This window comes from Coloeus monedula, assembly GCF_965178545.1.
Source record: "Coloeus monedula genome assembly, chromosome: 19".
In the NCBI taxonomy this organism is placed as follows: Eukaryota; Metazoa; Chordata; class Aves; order Passeriformes; family Corvidae; genus Coloeus; species Coloeus monedula.
Genome location: NC_138799.1, coordinates 9,258,201 through 9,274,359, shown reverse-complemented (window position 1 = coordinate 9,274,359; position 16,159 = coordinate 9,258,201). Strand labels below are relative to the sequence as shown.

Here is a 16,159-nt window from a genome sequence, read left to right as displayed (position 1 = left end):
AGGATGCTGATGTTTCTTAAGGATCAGAGGTATTGCTGGTTATGTACAAAAAAGAAAATCCAGAGAAAAGTGATGCTTTCTGCAGTTTCTTGCCTCCTGTGGTGCCAGCTGGAGAGGTTGGTAGCCACAAGAATGGTCTCATGTGCCACACAAAGGAGTTTTTTGTTAATGATCAGACTCTGCCTCTTCTGACAACCACAGCCAGAATTACAACAAAATATTTGCTGGCCACTGAGCCCAGGAGCAGGACAGGTATGGCCTGGGGTGGGAGGGGTTTGCTGGTGGGTCCAGCTCATCTGCCCTGCCTGCTCTCCCAGCTGCACACACAGCCAGGAGTTGGAAATATTCCAATCTGCACTGTTGCTTTCTTTTTTTTCTGGTAGGACATTTACAACCTTAGCTAAGCTGTTTATCCAAAACATAATGAATGTACCTGTTGTGCATAAACCAACCTGCCTGTTCCTTTCAACCTGAAATGGCAATTTTCTATGTTCACCATCAGGCAGAATTCTCCATTGTTACTATAAAAGATGGGTTAACCCACGAAAGTGAGGAAAACCGGCACATGTTCAACTTCCAAGAAAGAAAAGGAAAAGGTGCACCAATTTCTTCTGAACACATTTGGATCAGCTCCCATGTCTGCAGCATGAACTATGATTTTTGTTACATATTTGAAAAGTATTTGAACCTCCATTCCATTTTCCTTTCTTTACAATCGTGATCTGACCAGTGTGATTTCATTTTGCTGCACTAGGTCATTTGCTGTTCAAGATCATGTTTATTTTTTATCCTCCCTAGAAAGAATAGCTTCAAAAGTAATCCTGTCTGTGTTTCTGTGCATTATGCAGAGCCTGGAATTGGGTGAATATTTATATATTGGTATAAAAATTTGCCAGTTTTGTCTCAGGTCAGAGACAGCACGAAGACAAGTCACTAGAATTGTCCTCTTTAAAATGTCAGCTATTACATGCAGTGTGGTTGCATATTGAATTTACAGTCTGAGGTTGATTCTTAATCCTGCTGTAAATACTTTAGTTGCAGGAGGAATAGTCAGGGTTTATCCACATCCTGCAATGAAGTGGAGTAGAAATCCTGAGAGGATTTGTGTAAAGCTACTAGACCTGGTTCCAGAGACGGCAGCTCTGCCTCAGAAATAATTAGTCTGGCTCAAAGTCTAATTAGTTCAGCCTCAGCACTGTGTATTTGAGGCTCTGCCTGTTTTGCTGTAGGCTGGTTGGTGCTATTTGAGTGACTGAATTAATCCAGGGAAGGGAATGGGTCTTCACTAGGCACACGGTGTCTCCAGGAATGTAATTTCCCAAGTTGGACAATGAACAGTTTTAAAACTCAGTGATGATAAATGAGAATATTGGTATCTGAACAAACCCTGTAATTGTAATGAGGCCAGGGCTGGTGTAATGTAGTGTTATGTGGCTGAAGGATTTGGGTTCACCCTCTTATCCTATCTCAAAGTTTATCATTATGAGAAGGAGCAGAGGGAAGCAGCACCCTCCATGGAATATTCTTCCTTGGTTTCAAGGGGCATCACTGTGATGGCTTCTGAAATTTCACAGCACAGATGTCTGAATGGTGGTATTTCACTTATTAGCTATTCTGGTGTGGCACATAAGTGATGCTGACTCTGATCCTCCTTTATTTCTGTTATCATTTATATCCTGGCTTGCACAGGCATTTTATTTTAGGTGCCCTGTAACATGGAACAAGTAGACAGCCCTGAGAAAAATGCTGCTATTTGTGTTTTAATGATATCATCTAAACAAATATTTCCACTGTTCTAAAATCACCATTGGAGCCTTACAGGAAGAAGATTGCAGGTCTTGACTGTCACTTTCCTAGGGAAGTGAATTTGTCAGAAGATTAAAAATACAGATAGACCAAGGGGTCACGCTGGGCCACCTTCCCATTCATCAGTTTATGGAAGGAGTAACTCCAGAGTTCTTCCCAATCCAGTCTGCAATCCAGTGGTGCTTGGTCTATTTTTTGGTATATGAGCATGTGATTGGTAGCCAAACTACGTTGATTTAACTTTGAGTACAAAATTAGAACAATTTCCACAAAAATACTGCATTAGTAATACCAAATACTTTAAATAAATACTGGTGGCCTTCAGAGTAAAGGGCTGTATAAAGACCTAAGATACACAAGAGCAGGGAAACTTTAGGATTAGGATTTCACTGTTTCATATTAAGAAAGAATAAGATTATTTTCGGGTTAGAAAAGACCAGAGGGCCAATAGATGTAGAATTTCTGAAACCAGTTTCTGATCTTGAAAATTCTAAGATGGTCTGAAAATTGACTTTGCCCTTTTAACTAAAGTTTAGAAATGTGGGTGGGACCTCCAAGATCACTAAGGAACTACCTCCTATTTAAATCAGAATTTTAGAAATATCTGCCTGCATCTATTTTTCAACAGGCAGATATTTAAGATTTGGCCTCCAGCTCTCATTGATCTCAACCCCTTTACACACTACCATCACATCCTTCCTAGCACATCACTTTCACAACACAGATTTCTTATGGAAATGTGGCTCTTAGCCACACAAATCTCATGGAAATGCTGCTTTGCTCACTGCACAAATTCTTAAGGCATTTTTCAATGTCAATATACCTTAAAATAGCTATACAAGATTATAAATAAGCAAATAATAATAGATTCAAACATTCTCTTCACTTATATTTGTAATCGAATGCTAAAATCTATTTGTCACTAAATTTTCATGAGAAGTTTCCTCATGGCCCATTCTGCCACATCCGAATCAGCTGAAAAATTAACACCCGGCCTTTGCCCAGAACAGATCCTATCCAACAAATGGGGCCAAATTTGGAAAAGAAAGAATGGAGGAGGACGGTGCTTTTTTTACCTTTTGTATTTTATTGCAAGGAATTTTCTTATTATATTCAATGTATAATCCATATGAACTTGTGCAGTATATAGAACTTGAGGTGTATTATGCAGAGGTGCAATGCAGTATTTTCTATACAACAAATTTTATTCAGTATATGTATTTTCTGGATCTCACTTCTCCCTAAAATTCACAGATCTATTATCTGCTCATTTAGCAGTGTGATCAAATCTGTCCTCAGTGATTTATACATGATACATCATTATTGATATTTAGAGATAAAAATATACTCCTGTAGGAAGTGGAGTCAGGATAAAATCTGTCACTATTTTTCAGTTGGCTTTAACCTTTAGTTGTGAATTTTCTCTCTGGAATGGCATTCTTTGTGGCCATCTCAGAACGAAACTCCCTTCTCACCAGGCATATTCAGAATAATTGTGGCTGCTCCATAATTGTCCATGCTGAGGTTGCCATGGGAACTCCCAACAGTCCCAGGTGCCTCCGTGGACCAAAACTAGCAAATCTTCTAATGCAGCACCTACTCTTTGTTATGTACTTATTTTCTTCTTACAGTACTTTTTTAGTCAAAGAAAAAAGCAGAATATTGAAGTAATGCAACCTTCTGGTATTTTTTGCTACCTGGTTGGGATTTGAGCAGTAAGATGTCTTTGCCATTTAGAGCACCATTCCTTTTTTCCTGAATTTGGGGGAAAGAAATGTACAAATTTTAAAACTTCTGTTGTGCGAAATGATTTGAGTTTGGTCAAGCCCTTTTTACTTTTCCTGCTTAGGAAAGCACTTCTTGATACTTAAATATCACCTTAGGATAATAAAAGAATAATGCTAGTTTAAAAGTAGCCTGTTGAACTGTTCTATGATCTCCCCACTTCTTTCCACATCACCAGCACTGGGAAATGTTATTAAAAATAAAGTAGCTGTTATGGTCCATATAAAGGATTTTTTAAATTAAACAAAGAACAGAACAGCCATAATCCTTACCCATGGGCACATTTACTGAGCACAAGGTGTGTTGATGATGGGAGCAGTCTGAGTCACTACACCCAGCTCTGGCAATTTGCAGTGATCCCAGCACGTTGCTTCAAGGGAATGGGATTTGTAAAACCCTCATTTTAGAGCATCTCTGGGAAGGCACACAGTGGTTTTCCTGGTGCACACTCTTCACAGGTCAGATATGTTCTTTTGTTCTAATTATTTCCTTTAGTGTGGCTCTCTAGGTGGCTTTCACAGAAACAAAATCCTTCCCTTAATTTCTGAGAGCTGCGACTGCTGTCCCACCACAGGGACGGTGGTCCTTGGACCCTGGGAGGGAACAAACATCCACATCCCTGGCTTTGAGTCCTGTTTGTGTGAGCAATTCCAGCTGCTTTGACCCATGGAATTGCTGATGGAAGCTGTGCAGGAGCTGGACCTGTAGTTCCTTTCTGCAGCCCAGAAGATGAGGAGAGGGAACAGAGCTGAGAACAGGGTGGATGTCATGTCTGAGCACTGGAAGTGGTCAGTCAGTGGTAATATTTTGGTGACATCTCAGTGCTTCTAAACAGAGCTATTAGTATGATCCTAAAGAAAATGTCTTCTGAAATGCTTTATCATTTTAAAGATAAGAACAGGAAGGATGTGGAGCTTGGCCATCAGGCTCAGTTATAAATACCTGAAATCTCTCCAGTGACGCAGGATCTGAGAGATATTTCTGCTCCTGAACTCCTCCAGCATGCAGGGCAGCACTTTGTTTGACCAAACTTGTGTGTTAATCCTTGTGCAGACCCGAATTTACAACCCAGAACCCTCAGGCTGTGGATCTGCACACAAAGCTAACGTGCATTTACACCGTCAGGCCTCTCCTTGTGGCAGCACAGCTGGTGTTAAACAGGATCTGAAACTGTCACCAGAGTTCAAGGCACAGCTAAAACTTACTGATGAGTTTTGTTGCTGTTACAGTGTAATGCTGAAGAAATCTCTTTCATTTATTTATAATTTCTTTTCTGAACATCAGTACACTGTTTTAGATTGTTTCAGTGCAGGCCCTGCATTTCTTAGATCTTTAACACTCCTCTTAATTTTCTTTAAAGCCAATTCTGTCTGCTTCATTAGAAAGGAGAAGACCAGAACTTTCTTGATTAATCTGGCATTCTTCTGATATTCACAACAATTTTATATTAAAATGGCATTATATTTCTTTCTTTAAATCAGTGACCAGGAAATCCTAGAGCTGTCTTCATTCTGAGCTGGAGGCTGGGTAGAAATGCTGCAGTTGCATAGCCAGGGCCATAGCAGATACTCCAGGGACTGTTTCAGTAGGTTCTTGAGAACCCAGCGAGTTTTCTAATTAAATCTATTTTCATTCAAAAAAAACACCCCAAACAAGCAGACAACCACAAAACCCCTAAAACAAACTGTAGAGGAGCTTGTGATTTTGTTAATTTGTGAGTTAAGTTCTCCAGGTCTATTAAAGTGTTATATGGGCTGTGAAGGAAACATTACTTTTACATCTTTGAGGGATGGTGATGTTTTACCCCAGAGCTGTTATACTGCAGTTACTTCACTCTTTTTTAAAAAAACAAATAAAAGATATGATCTCTGATCTCTTCCATATCTGTCTCTAACCAATATGCATTCCCACTTTGAAGCTTCAGGCGGGTCAGCAAAGGGGAAATGCAAAAGAAAAATAACGTTGCTGACACTTCAAATTGCAAATGACAAGATTAAATTTACTTTTCAGGAAACAGACACTAAGCTACACTGAAATCATGACCAGCCAAAATATCACTGGCACATCAATCCACACTCATTATGCATATAGAGATATAAAAAGAAGAGCTGCTTTTTTTGGCCATGGCACTCATTCCTATTTGTAAATTGTGCATATTTAATCATTAGAGAATAGTTTGCAGCATTATAGAGATGCTGCTAGATGACTCCATCTGTTCTGTACTGTAGTTTGGCAGGGGGAATTCCCTTATGCAGTTCTCTGGAGGTTTCCCATCCACTCACCACGGCTCAAACTGGAGAACTTGAAATTTCCTTACTAGATGGCATAAATCTCTGGTTTCGGTTTGAAATCAGCTGCTGATTTCCTTAAGGCTTTTCTCAGTGTGTTGTGATTTGAGGTGAAGAATGTAAAGAATCGTGTTGATAGCAGGGATTTCCTTGTCCCCTATATAAAGGTGAAATATGTGTCGCCCTCCCAAACCCCTCGTGTGCTGCCGCCCCTCTCCGAGGTCATGTAGCGGTGAGAGCCCGGCGTGCTCCTGCCCAGCTGAGCACACGTGGAGGTGTTTTGCCGCGGGGGGTGTTTCGTGCATGGGGTGTGTGTTTGTGAGGCTGAGGTCACGCCAAGGAGCAGCACAGCCCCGGCCCTGGCCGTGCTCCTGTCTCCGCTCCTCCCTGCTCGGGTAATTAACACCGATTTATTTGTCGTGGGTTTTTTCTGTGCTTAACAGACGTGTCCATTTCTGTATTCCCGCTGCTGCTGTGTCTGTATTTGTTTATTCTGCTACTAATTGTGGTTGCTGTGCTGAGCCAGCCCGTTACTAACCATGCAGTGTTTCTCCCTTTCCTGTCTCTTCCAGGACTGTCATGTAAATATCCACTTCTTCAAGGTAGTTTTCTCCTTGGTGTTCTCCTACACACAACCCCCTTTACCAGCATCTGAAGTTTATTAAGTTTAATTTCATTCTCACCATCTTTTAAGGATGCACTTGTTTTCTTCCCACTTCAAGCTTTTCTAATAGATAAAAAAAAATAAGAATTAAAGTACGAATTTTCCACAATTTGTCATAAAGTGATCCCCAGATTAGAATTTTACTACAAAAAAATGAGTGATCAAACCTGAGCAGATAAAACATGCCTTTCTCTTTGAGAGAATTACTTAAATGAGTGCCACCTTCTCGTGGAAAATGGGAAAAGGTGCATCTTTAATTTGAAAGACATTCATGGAACCTTAAGTGACTTTCACAGATAAAATAATGCTCGTGGTCACTGTATTTTTAAATAGATAAATTTAGGTAATAGAGCATGCGTGTTTTATGATTGAACATAGTGCATCTCTTCCTGAATGTTATTTGGAGTATGCTATATTGTAAGAGATATTACCCATGTGCACAGATGCTCTGATACCTGAAGTACCAATTCACCTGTTTATTTCTCATTTTCCTCCTTTCACTACTTCCCACATAACTGAGTTACTCCCATAAAAGTTACACCTCAGCATTGAGAACATACATGTGTTTTGTTTATATTTGCATGTATCTCTAACAAATGATCTTGCTTTATTAGGGCAAAGGCCACTGGCACAAACCACACTTTCAGTTTCATACATTGGCTAAGTTACAATTTAAATTAAAATTTGAAGCTCCTTTGTTTTAAATTGTTCTAAGACTCTTAAGATTATTGGAGTCATTATCATCTTCAAATAGTATTTTTACAACTGAAGTTGACCTGGAGCACTTTACATTATCACTCAGGGCTTAAAATACTTTAATTTTAAAAAAAATGGGGTTTTTTAAGAGTGGTTTATATTATCAATGCATGATTTTAACAAATGTTCTAACACTGAACCAGAAAAATCACATTACTCACTTTTTCTTAACTTTGATTCTGTGTCTCAGAAAAGCGTGTACAGAAGAGAACTGCCCTTCCTCAATCCTTTACACCTCTTCATATTTTAAAATAAAATCATATGGTGGTTTCATTCGTGAAACTTGTCTCATTTTTAAACAAGAGCAAAAGTCACCCTGACAAAATGCATCTGAAATAAATAGGAAATTTTGTCACCTCATTGTAAAATCCAGACCTTGAAGAGCGCTGATACAAGCTGACAAAAGTCCTTGGTTAATTCACGTTTCCACCACAGGAGTGCACCCAGAAAAAGTACTGAAGAATTTCCCACAGCTGCTGCTTCACAGGCAAAATTCATGTTTAGTCCTGGTGGATTATAAACATGAATTCCAACGGAGAAAGCTGGCACTCTGTTTCTATGGGGACACTCTGGAATTCAGGGGCTTTCATGGAAAAAATGCTTCCTTGTTTATCATCTGTGTTTTCTCACTAAATCACTACAAATCCTCATTCCTCTGCTGCTAGCAGTGACAGTGAGCCCTGAGCTCAGCTCAGGAGCGTTCCTGGGGGGATCCAGGAGATCCCTGTGCCGGGAGTGTGTCTTTGGGAATGACCTGTGGGGAATCACTTCATGTAGAGCTGCTGGGGAGGTTTTATGCCCAAGTTTGCAGGATTGGAACTGAAAGGAAGCAGCAGGCGAAAGTGAAGGAGGAAAGGCTGCATTCCTGAGGATAACCCAACAATTCTGAGCTAGAAACCAGTAAATGTACAAAAATTAATTTATCATAGCAGATGGGAGATGTTGTGAATACTTGCTTATGGAATAATCAGACACCGGGATAGGTCACACACCTATCCTGCTTTTTTCCCACTGTAAAGTGTGTATTTAAATAGATTATTTCTCAGCGTCATGCAGAAAACACCTTCATCTGTGTGTGTGTGTGTGTGAGAGAGAGAGAGAGAGAGAAATCATTTAGAGCACATTAAGAATTGGATTCAGAATTCCAAGGTTTTAAAATCAGTCATGGTCTGCAGCTTTGCGCGGCTGGCGGGGTTTGATTGCAGGGATTTGCTCTAAGATCAGGGAGAACTGAAGTCCTTAAAAATTCTTTTAGAACAGAATTTTTTTTTCCTTTATCAAAATGAGTTTTAGGCTTGAAAGCAAATTCCACACTCTAGATTTTTTTATTATTGAAAACTAGCAGTAATTTGCATAATTAAAGAATGAAGGAGCACATAGAAAAGCAATTCTTCTTTTGGCACTTAGGGATTCGCTGTTGTAGCATCCTATTTGCTTTTGGGGATTTTTATTACCACTACCACGGGATACTTCTGCAAGAATTCTTGAATATTATTCCTAGGCAGCCTCTTTAATTACATTTCATCTCGTTAGGCACTGCTCTGTTGCAGGGGAGAGAGTGTTTGGCAATAAAGGCAGAAAACAAAGTGGACTCAGGTGGCCGCAGGATTATTAAACAGATTAAACATGTTGACAGTGCCAAATGGTGAACTGGAAACTCTTCCCTCTCTGGATTTCACAGCTCACAGACAGACATCATTGTCCAGGGCAATATCCCCTGAAATTCCTGAGGACAGATACATCCCTTTTCCAATGTCTTTCATAGTCATTTGACTTTGCTGTCTCCATTTTCTAGGGAGTATAGTTTACCTTCACCCTGTGCTTGGCACATTTGGGAATATTGTAGAAATTATGTGTTCAGGTTCTTCATACAGTTCTAACGTCCATGCAGCAATACAAAAAAAAGAAAAATAATTGAATAGGGAATGTTGTTATAAACCCCACAAAAGGTCTGTTGAGATGCTCCATAATATATTAAACTGTTGTCTTGTCCTTTCAGATTCCCTTTTTTCCCTTTATCCTAAATAAAGTTGTGCTTGAGAAAATAATTCCTCCTCAGAGTGAGAAACCACAAGAGGTCACCAAAGAACAGGGAAAAGCTCCCAGAGCTGAGCTGGCTCCAGCAAAAGGCCTGAAAAGAAGGAAATCATCCACATTGTTTGTGTGTATATATATTTAGAAAGATACAAACCCGTTAAATTAAACCATTTTTTCAGTAAAATTCAGTATAACATTTTGCACACAGCCCTTTATTCAAGTTTTATAATTGGCACTGATGATAATTTTTCCTCTAATCAAAATATTTTATAATTTCAGGTGTAAAAACAAGTACTGCTCTGCTCACCTCGGGATTGCTTGGCCCAACACTTTGGTGGCTTCAGGAGTGGGGTTCCCGTGTCCTTGGACAAGCTTTCTGCAAAAGGCATTTTTAATCCTCTCCATATACAGCACAAATATTTGTTTCAGGAAAATCTTCCAAGTAAATTTACTGTTAGTCATTAACAGGGTAAATATTAAATAATTTTAAGAGGAGGAGGAGAGGAGATGAAGGGAAAAGCAAACTAAAAACATCAAGTAGTTGGTATTTAACTCCCAGGAAGAGTTTTATCACCCACCTCATTTACATCTTTATGAAACATCCCATTTGCCTTCATGCCTTTTTGCTAGCAATGGGAATGATATGAATTTTTTCCCAGCTCTTTTCTCAATAACTATTTTAGCCATTGAAAGAAAAATGCATTTTCTTTTTTATATATTACATTTTTTACTAATTACATCACAGTTTGCCATTGTGACATTGCCGTCACGAAAATGAATCTGAGAGTGCTGATGATCAGTTTTTGCTTATTTACATCTCTTCACTGTTCCCCTTGCTGCAGAGAAGTGTTGCTGCAGTGTAAAGTCACCAAGGAATGACTGAAATCCATGTGCGAACCTCATGAATCCTTGATGGTGTCCCTGGTACAGGGCACCTCCCTGGTTTCCAACAAAACTCTGCTGATGAATTGTAAGCTGGCCCTAGGTTATGGCATTAAGATTGGACCTCTGTCTAGTGAAGCATTAGGTCTTGCTGGGGCTTAGAAATGGACTCTCCTCGTTTCAAATTCTCAACATCCTGGTAACTAAGTTGTAGAAACTAGGAAATTGGTAGTCTATCATAGCATCTATAATTACATGGAAATGCAATAATGGAGCAAACAAGCTGCCACAATGACAGAGAACATTTCACTGAATGGGAGGGCTTTTTGTCCAGATTTTGACTTGAATTTTGTTGGATTTATTTGCTTTATTAAAGGCTTGCTAATGGCTCAACACACTGATCAAAGTCCCCACTTTTTGTGTACATGACTGGAAACCTGAATGGGTCCTTCCTTGAGACTTGGATAAACCATTATTATTTCAGTCTTTCCATCCTTAGTATCAGCTTTGCTGTTTCTGTCAGTGACATCTTCTATGGTTTGTCTGAGATCTGAGCTACTCTGATGCTTCTTGTGCAGGGTCCAGGTAGTGCAGGCAGAACTGAGCATTAATTTCAAACCGCAGCCCCCTGGGCCGAAACAGTGAAGCTGGAATTTTACTGTTCAGGCTCTTCCTTCCTCACTTCTCACCATCCATTTTGCCGTTTTTGTAAGTGATATGCAGAGTGTTACCTGCCCTGGCTTTGGGTTAATTTAAGAATTAGGAGCAGAAACCTTGGCTCAAGGTGTGGCAGTGTGAGATGGCTGATTCCATCACACAGGGACATCTGAAGAGCAAAGAACTGCTGGTTGCAATGTGTGAAGCAGGGACTTTGTTATCATTTTTAGAGGGATTAAGTCATGGCAAGGAGACATTCCTGCTCCACAAATCTCAATTCTTGGGACCTGAGATAGGTTGTCCAGAGAAGCTGTGGCTGCCCCATCCCTGGAAGTGTCCAAGGCCAGGTTGGACAAGGCTTGGAGCAACCTGGTCTGGTGGAAGGTGTCCCTGCCCATGGCAGGGGGTGGAATAAGATGATCTTTTAGGTCCCTTCCCAAACTGTTCTGTGACTCTGTTACTCTGAGATAAGCACTGTGCAGTCACTCCTTGGACTGCTGAGGCTCATGCAGTCAGAGCTGTGGGGTTTGGAACAGAGACTGGACAGTGCCACGCTCTTGTTCCATCACTCATTCACTGCATTCAGCGACTGCACAGGCAGAGCAGGGGGTGGTGGGTGAAACCTGCTGTAAAGATGAGGAGGGAATGCTGGTATCCATGGGAAGCAGAGCTGTGAGAATCCAGAAGAGACAGCTGCCAGGAGCCGAGCTCTGGATTTACCTCCCTGTCAGGTGTTGGTAGGGCCAATAAGGCATGGACTGTGGCTCTCCACACAGCACTCTGTTCACGTGGTGGCAATTCAGCACTGTTGTTGAATATTTTTTCATTTATCACTTTTTCCTCTTGAAAATGTGGTGCCAGGGATGATCCTGCTGGCATCTGGGAACTCACTGAGAGTGAGTTTCCCTGACAACCAAGGAACACATCCTCTAGTGAGCTGCACACAAAGCTTTGTGTTGGCTTGGATATTTTGCCATTGGAGAAGATGCTCCTGAAGCTGTACTTGGGGGGTAGGAGGGGGTGGCTGCAAGTTTGGGCAGGCTTGGATCCTGGTTCCCATATGGGAACAAAGCCGGTCTTACCAAGCTGAGCATTGCAAACAGCAGCAGAGAAGAAGCAGTGGAGGAGAGCAGTACAAGGTGTTAAAGCGCTGACATCTTGTAAAGAGACTCATTGCCCTGAAGAGATTGGAAGGAGGAAAGGGAATTTTGCATACTTTTTTTTAAATCCTCACAAATTTTATTTATTATTGGCTAATGTGTAAAATGACCAATTCAGTCTCTTTGCTGTGTAATTCCTAAGATTCTCTACTACAGATATACACAGAGGGCAGAAGAACCAACATTCAGAGTTATTGTTTTGTCCTATTCAATTGTCTTCTCAAGGAAAAATCAGAATATTTTGAAAAGAATCAACGAGAACTACTGCAGTTGCCATAAAGAATTACTATTCCCTGAATCACTTCTGTTTCTTCTTTGCATCACACTTCTCATTAGGTTTTGGATAACCTTTTTCATATTTAATTGAAAGTACAATTGTTACTCTTAGATTAAAAATAAATCGAAAGCATTTTTACTGTGAAACTTGAGATATCTTTTCCGAAAAGCACCTGCCAAATTCCAAGAGTCTCTCCAGTGTAGCACACTGTAATTTCTGTAACACTCCATGGAGAAGTGAGTTTGGGCTAAATATATAAGATATGTCTCACCTGTGGTTTCAGGGTAAAAGAACTGGCCGAGATAAGGTGCGTCCAAACCAGAGGAAGTAAGATGATGTGCATGTCTTGTTTTCTTTTTAGATTAACTTTCCTGCTACCAGTGCAGACTAATTTATCTTTAACATTCTGTTTTCCTGGTTGGTTTGCTGCAAGCTGGCTTCCTTGTAACAATACCCTGTTTTTATCCAAGATAATAAGCCAAGGAGTTGGAATGTAGATTGAAAATTAATCCAGGACCTGGAATGCCATCTTCAACTTCAGCAAGTTTTAATATCCATAAAAGATAAAGGAGGATTCAAACAGGATTCTGCAATTTTCAATTTTAGTTGTGGTAGGAAAGGCAAAATATCAGTCTTTTCCAATAAGCTTGTAGGAATAATTTGAGTTTATGTCCCTTCTGTAGCTGCAAAATTGGTTTTGCTCTGGCAATCCAGAAAAGGATATTGGCTGCATGGTATTTTCTCTCTGCTATAGCCCAGGTGTTTCAGATACAAAACTCACGATAGAGCTCAGTGAAATGTCTTGAAATTCCCTCTCTGTTTCCACTAGGACCTTAAGCCAAAGCACAGTAACAGGAATTCACATGTCAAATGTGAAAGAGGTTTTTTTGCATGCTTCTGAAAGGATGGTGGCTGGCCAAGGTGGTGGGAAATAAGGGCTTTTCATAAGGTTATGGTAATTTAAGGAGTCCAGCCACTTTGGGGCTATATGCTTCCTTTGAGTCAGTCTGGTTGTTCCCCAGCATTCCCTGGCTGCCCTGTCTCCGTTTTTTTCAGCTGGTTTGCAGCAGGGTTCTCCCTACTCCTCCCATGGCAGCTCAGCCAGGGGATAACTGGGATTGTCACCTTCCCATGGGCACAGGTCACTCCCAGCTCAGCACAGCCAATAAACTCCTGCCCTGTTCACCTCCTGCCTTGGTCAGGCAGCACAGAGCCCACCTGACCACACAAGAGGAACCCTGTGTTCTCCTCAAAAATCTGCCATCTGGAAAAAGAAATTCTCAAACTGAGAGTGATGGTGATGTCTAATTTAAAAAAAGAAGAAAAATGGAAATGAGAGGAGAGTGTCTGTTGCTCATTGAATCTAAGTGCTCAGAGGATGCAGAGAGGCCCTGGTTGGGTTCTCAAATATTATTTTAAGATGCTGCCTTCAGATTCTGGCAATTCCAGCCCATGTTCACTCTGAGTGAGTGCAGTGCCTCCAGGTCTGGAGCGAGCTGCAGGAACAGGAGCCTGCTGGTGAACCTGCCATGGTTTTTTATGGAAAAAGTGCAGGAAACCCCAGAGCCTGGGATTGCAGTGCTGTGAAGAGACCTCCCCGCCTGGTTGGCAGATTTGTACCCAAAGAAACAAATGACCTTGAACAAAATTTGATTTTTTGTTTCAAATTAAGCATTTTTCAAACAAGCTGCCAACAACCTGCCCAGTGGGTTTTAAGTGTAAGAGATAAAGCTGGTGCTTTCCATTCAGGGCCTGATTTGGATCTCCATTACTCAGTGAAAAGGAGGATATTGAAATTGCTTTGTGCATCAGAAAAGCAAGGTCTTTATCTGAGATCCCATACGTGGGAGCATCACAAAGGCATGGCCAGCAAAGCCGCTCCCTTGGGCCACATCTTTATCTTGTACAAATAATGGATATTGGGATTTTGGGGTTTTTCACTTGTTTTGCTTATGGCTCAATCTTGTGTGGCCTCGAAAGGAGTTTTATGCTGCCAAAGAGCTCCAGCACAGATTTGTCCCAGCAACCGGAACTACCACAGGAACATCCCTTGCAGACTCAGGGATTTAAGCTGAAATCCAGGACTGCCTCTTCCTAAATGTTTGCACAGCACCTGATCCAGATCAGCATCTCCAAGTGCTGCTTTCATGCCAACAAGTAATAACATTGCTGTGTAGGAAATGCCCCATTCTAAGCGGTATTACAAGTTTTTTAATAAAGAGATCTAAATTTCCAAAAATCATATCCCTGTGGCAGGACATAAGATTTTCTGCACTTACAGCATTGCAGGAAGAGTCATCTAAGCTGAGTATGGTTTTCAAGTGACATGTGGTTATTTTGTCAGATGATTATCTGACATTACTGCCTGCAAGAGTAGATGGAGTCTGTGAATTGAGTGCCTCTCAGTTTTATGGTTTGAAACTCCTCCAGGGAGGGGAAAGTTTGTAACTTCCAGTTTCCAGTGCCAAAGGTGTATGCCGAAGGTGTATGCCAGGCATGGCTTTTAAAGAGATAGATTGTGTGACTTTGAATAAACCTCCACTTCTATAATTTTCTTTATCTATAAAACAGCAATAATATACAGTTATTGTCCTTTTGTGGAGCAGAGAGAAGAGTAGTTGTCCAGAGAGAAGAATTGTCAAACATACGTCAGTGGCACAAAGTAAATTAACCATATTAGAGGTTATTAACCAGACCAACACACCAGATGGATGGGGAAAGCACTTATATCCCAAAGAATTATTAAACCTTATTGGCTTTGCTTCTGCTGGTATAGGGGATTATTTTGAGAAAACAAAGAAAAAAAAAAAAAAAGGGATATTATCTTGCAGCCTGCATTATCTTTTGGTGAGTCTTACTTTTTTCTCTTCTGTTAACTCTGAGATTTGAAATGCAGCTTACTTGAGCCTTGACATGGTGTCTCATGTGAAATACTGAGACTTGCAACCTCCTGTAAACCAGAGTGTCTGGCCAAGGCAGAGCCCTCACCTGTAATATTCCCCTTTCTCCCTTTTCCAGATCAGCCCTTGATTGAAAATCAAAGTTGATTGTACTGCTGGTTTGAAAGTGGCCGTGTTCATCTGCATTAACTCTCACGTGTTGTGGGGTTTTTTAATGCAGTTACTTTTCTTAGTGCATGTCAAAATTTTCTTAACTCTTGCTATGCAATGACTTGAAGAATTCCATTTTAAAAGAGAATATTTTGAAGAGGTTGTTTATATCCTAAAATACCCAGTGTACCTTAAAACCTGGTATTTTTGGAGAGCCTCTTTTTTTTTTTTGTATTTCAGAAAAAAAGCACCATATAAGCTGCTTTTGGCATGAAAGTCAATGATCTTTTTTTTTTTTTTAATTTTGTTTTTGGACTTTGCTTTGGTTTTGCTCTTTTAACCAGATAAGCATATCTGCTTTATTTGGTTATACATGAACACAGTTTTCCACTTTAATCCCTCAGTAATGTCAAAAGTATTGCTGGAATGAGTCTTTGAAGGTGTGTCTGTGCATATTTTGTTATGCAGATTTTTGCCTGGGTTTGCCACCTCAGACCTGGCCATTTCCAGTTCCAACTTCCACCCAGTGATCCCTTCTGCCACAAAAATGTGCTGTTCTTCTCACTTTGCTGTTTTTGTGTGTGTATGTGTGTGTGTGTTCTTCAGAAAGCCAAACTGGGGCCAGCTGGTAACAAAGTCATTACTTCAACAGAAGACAAGAACTCAAGTGTGCCATCCAACAATCTGGACAGGGTGAAGCTGACAGATTTTAACTTTCTCATGGTTCTTGGAAAGGGGAGCTTTGGGAAGGTAGGAATTCTTCATAATTAATCCACTCACATTCCTTTTCCTTTTTC

At 40.5% G+C, this 16,159-nt stretch overlaps 1 protein-coding gene across 6 annotated transcripts in view; it reads left to right on the top strand.

The window, feature by feature from the left end:
- PRKCA (protein kinase C alpha) overlaps positions 1–16,159 on the top strand; it is a 141,823-nt gene that overhangs the window by 106,548 nt on the left and 19,116 nt on the right. For 4 of the 6 annotated variants that reach the window (XM_082293893.1, XM_082293895.1, XM_082293891.1 and 1 more), the window contains exons 9-10: positions 12,596–12,619; positions 15,969–16,112. In XM_082293893.1, the coding sequence (XP_082150019.1) occupies positions 12,596–12,619; positions 15,969–16,112 (168 nt within the window). The remainder of the gene's footprint in view (positions 1–12,595; positions 12,620–15,968; positions 16,113–16,159) is intronic. The other 2 variants (XM_082293894.1, XM_082293892.1) reach the window with 1 other exon arrangement.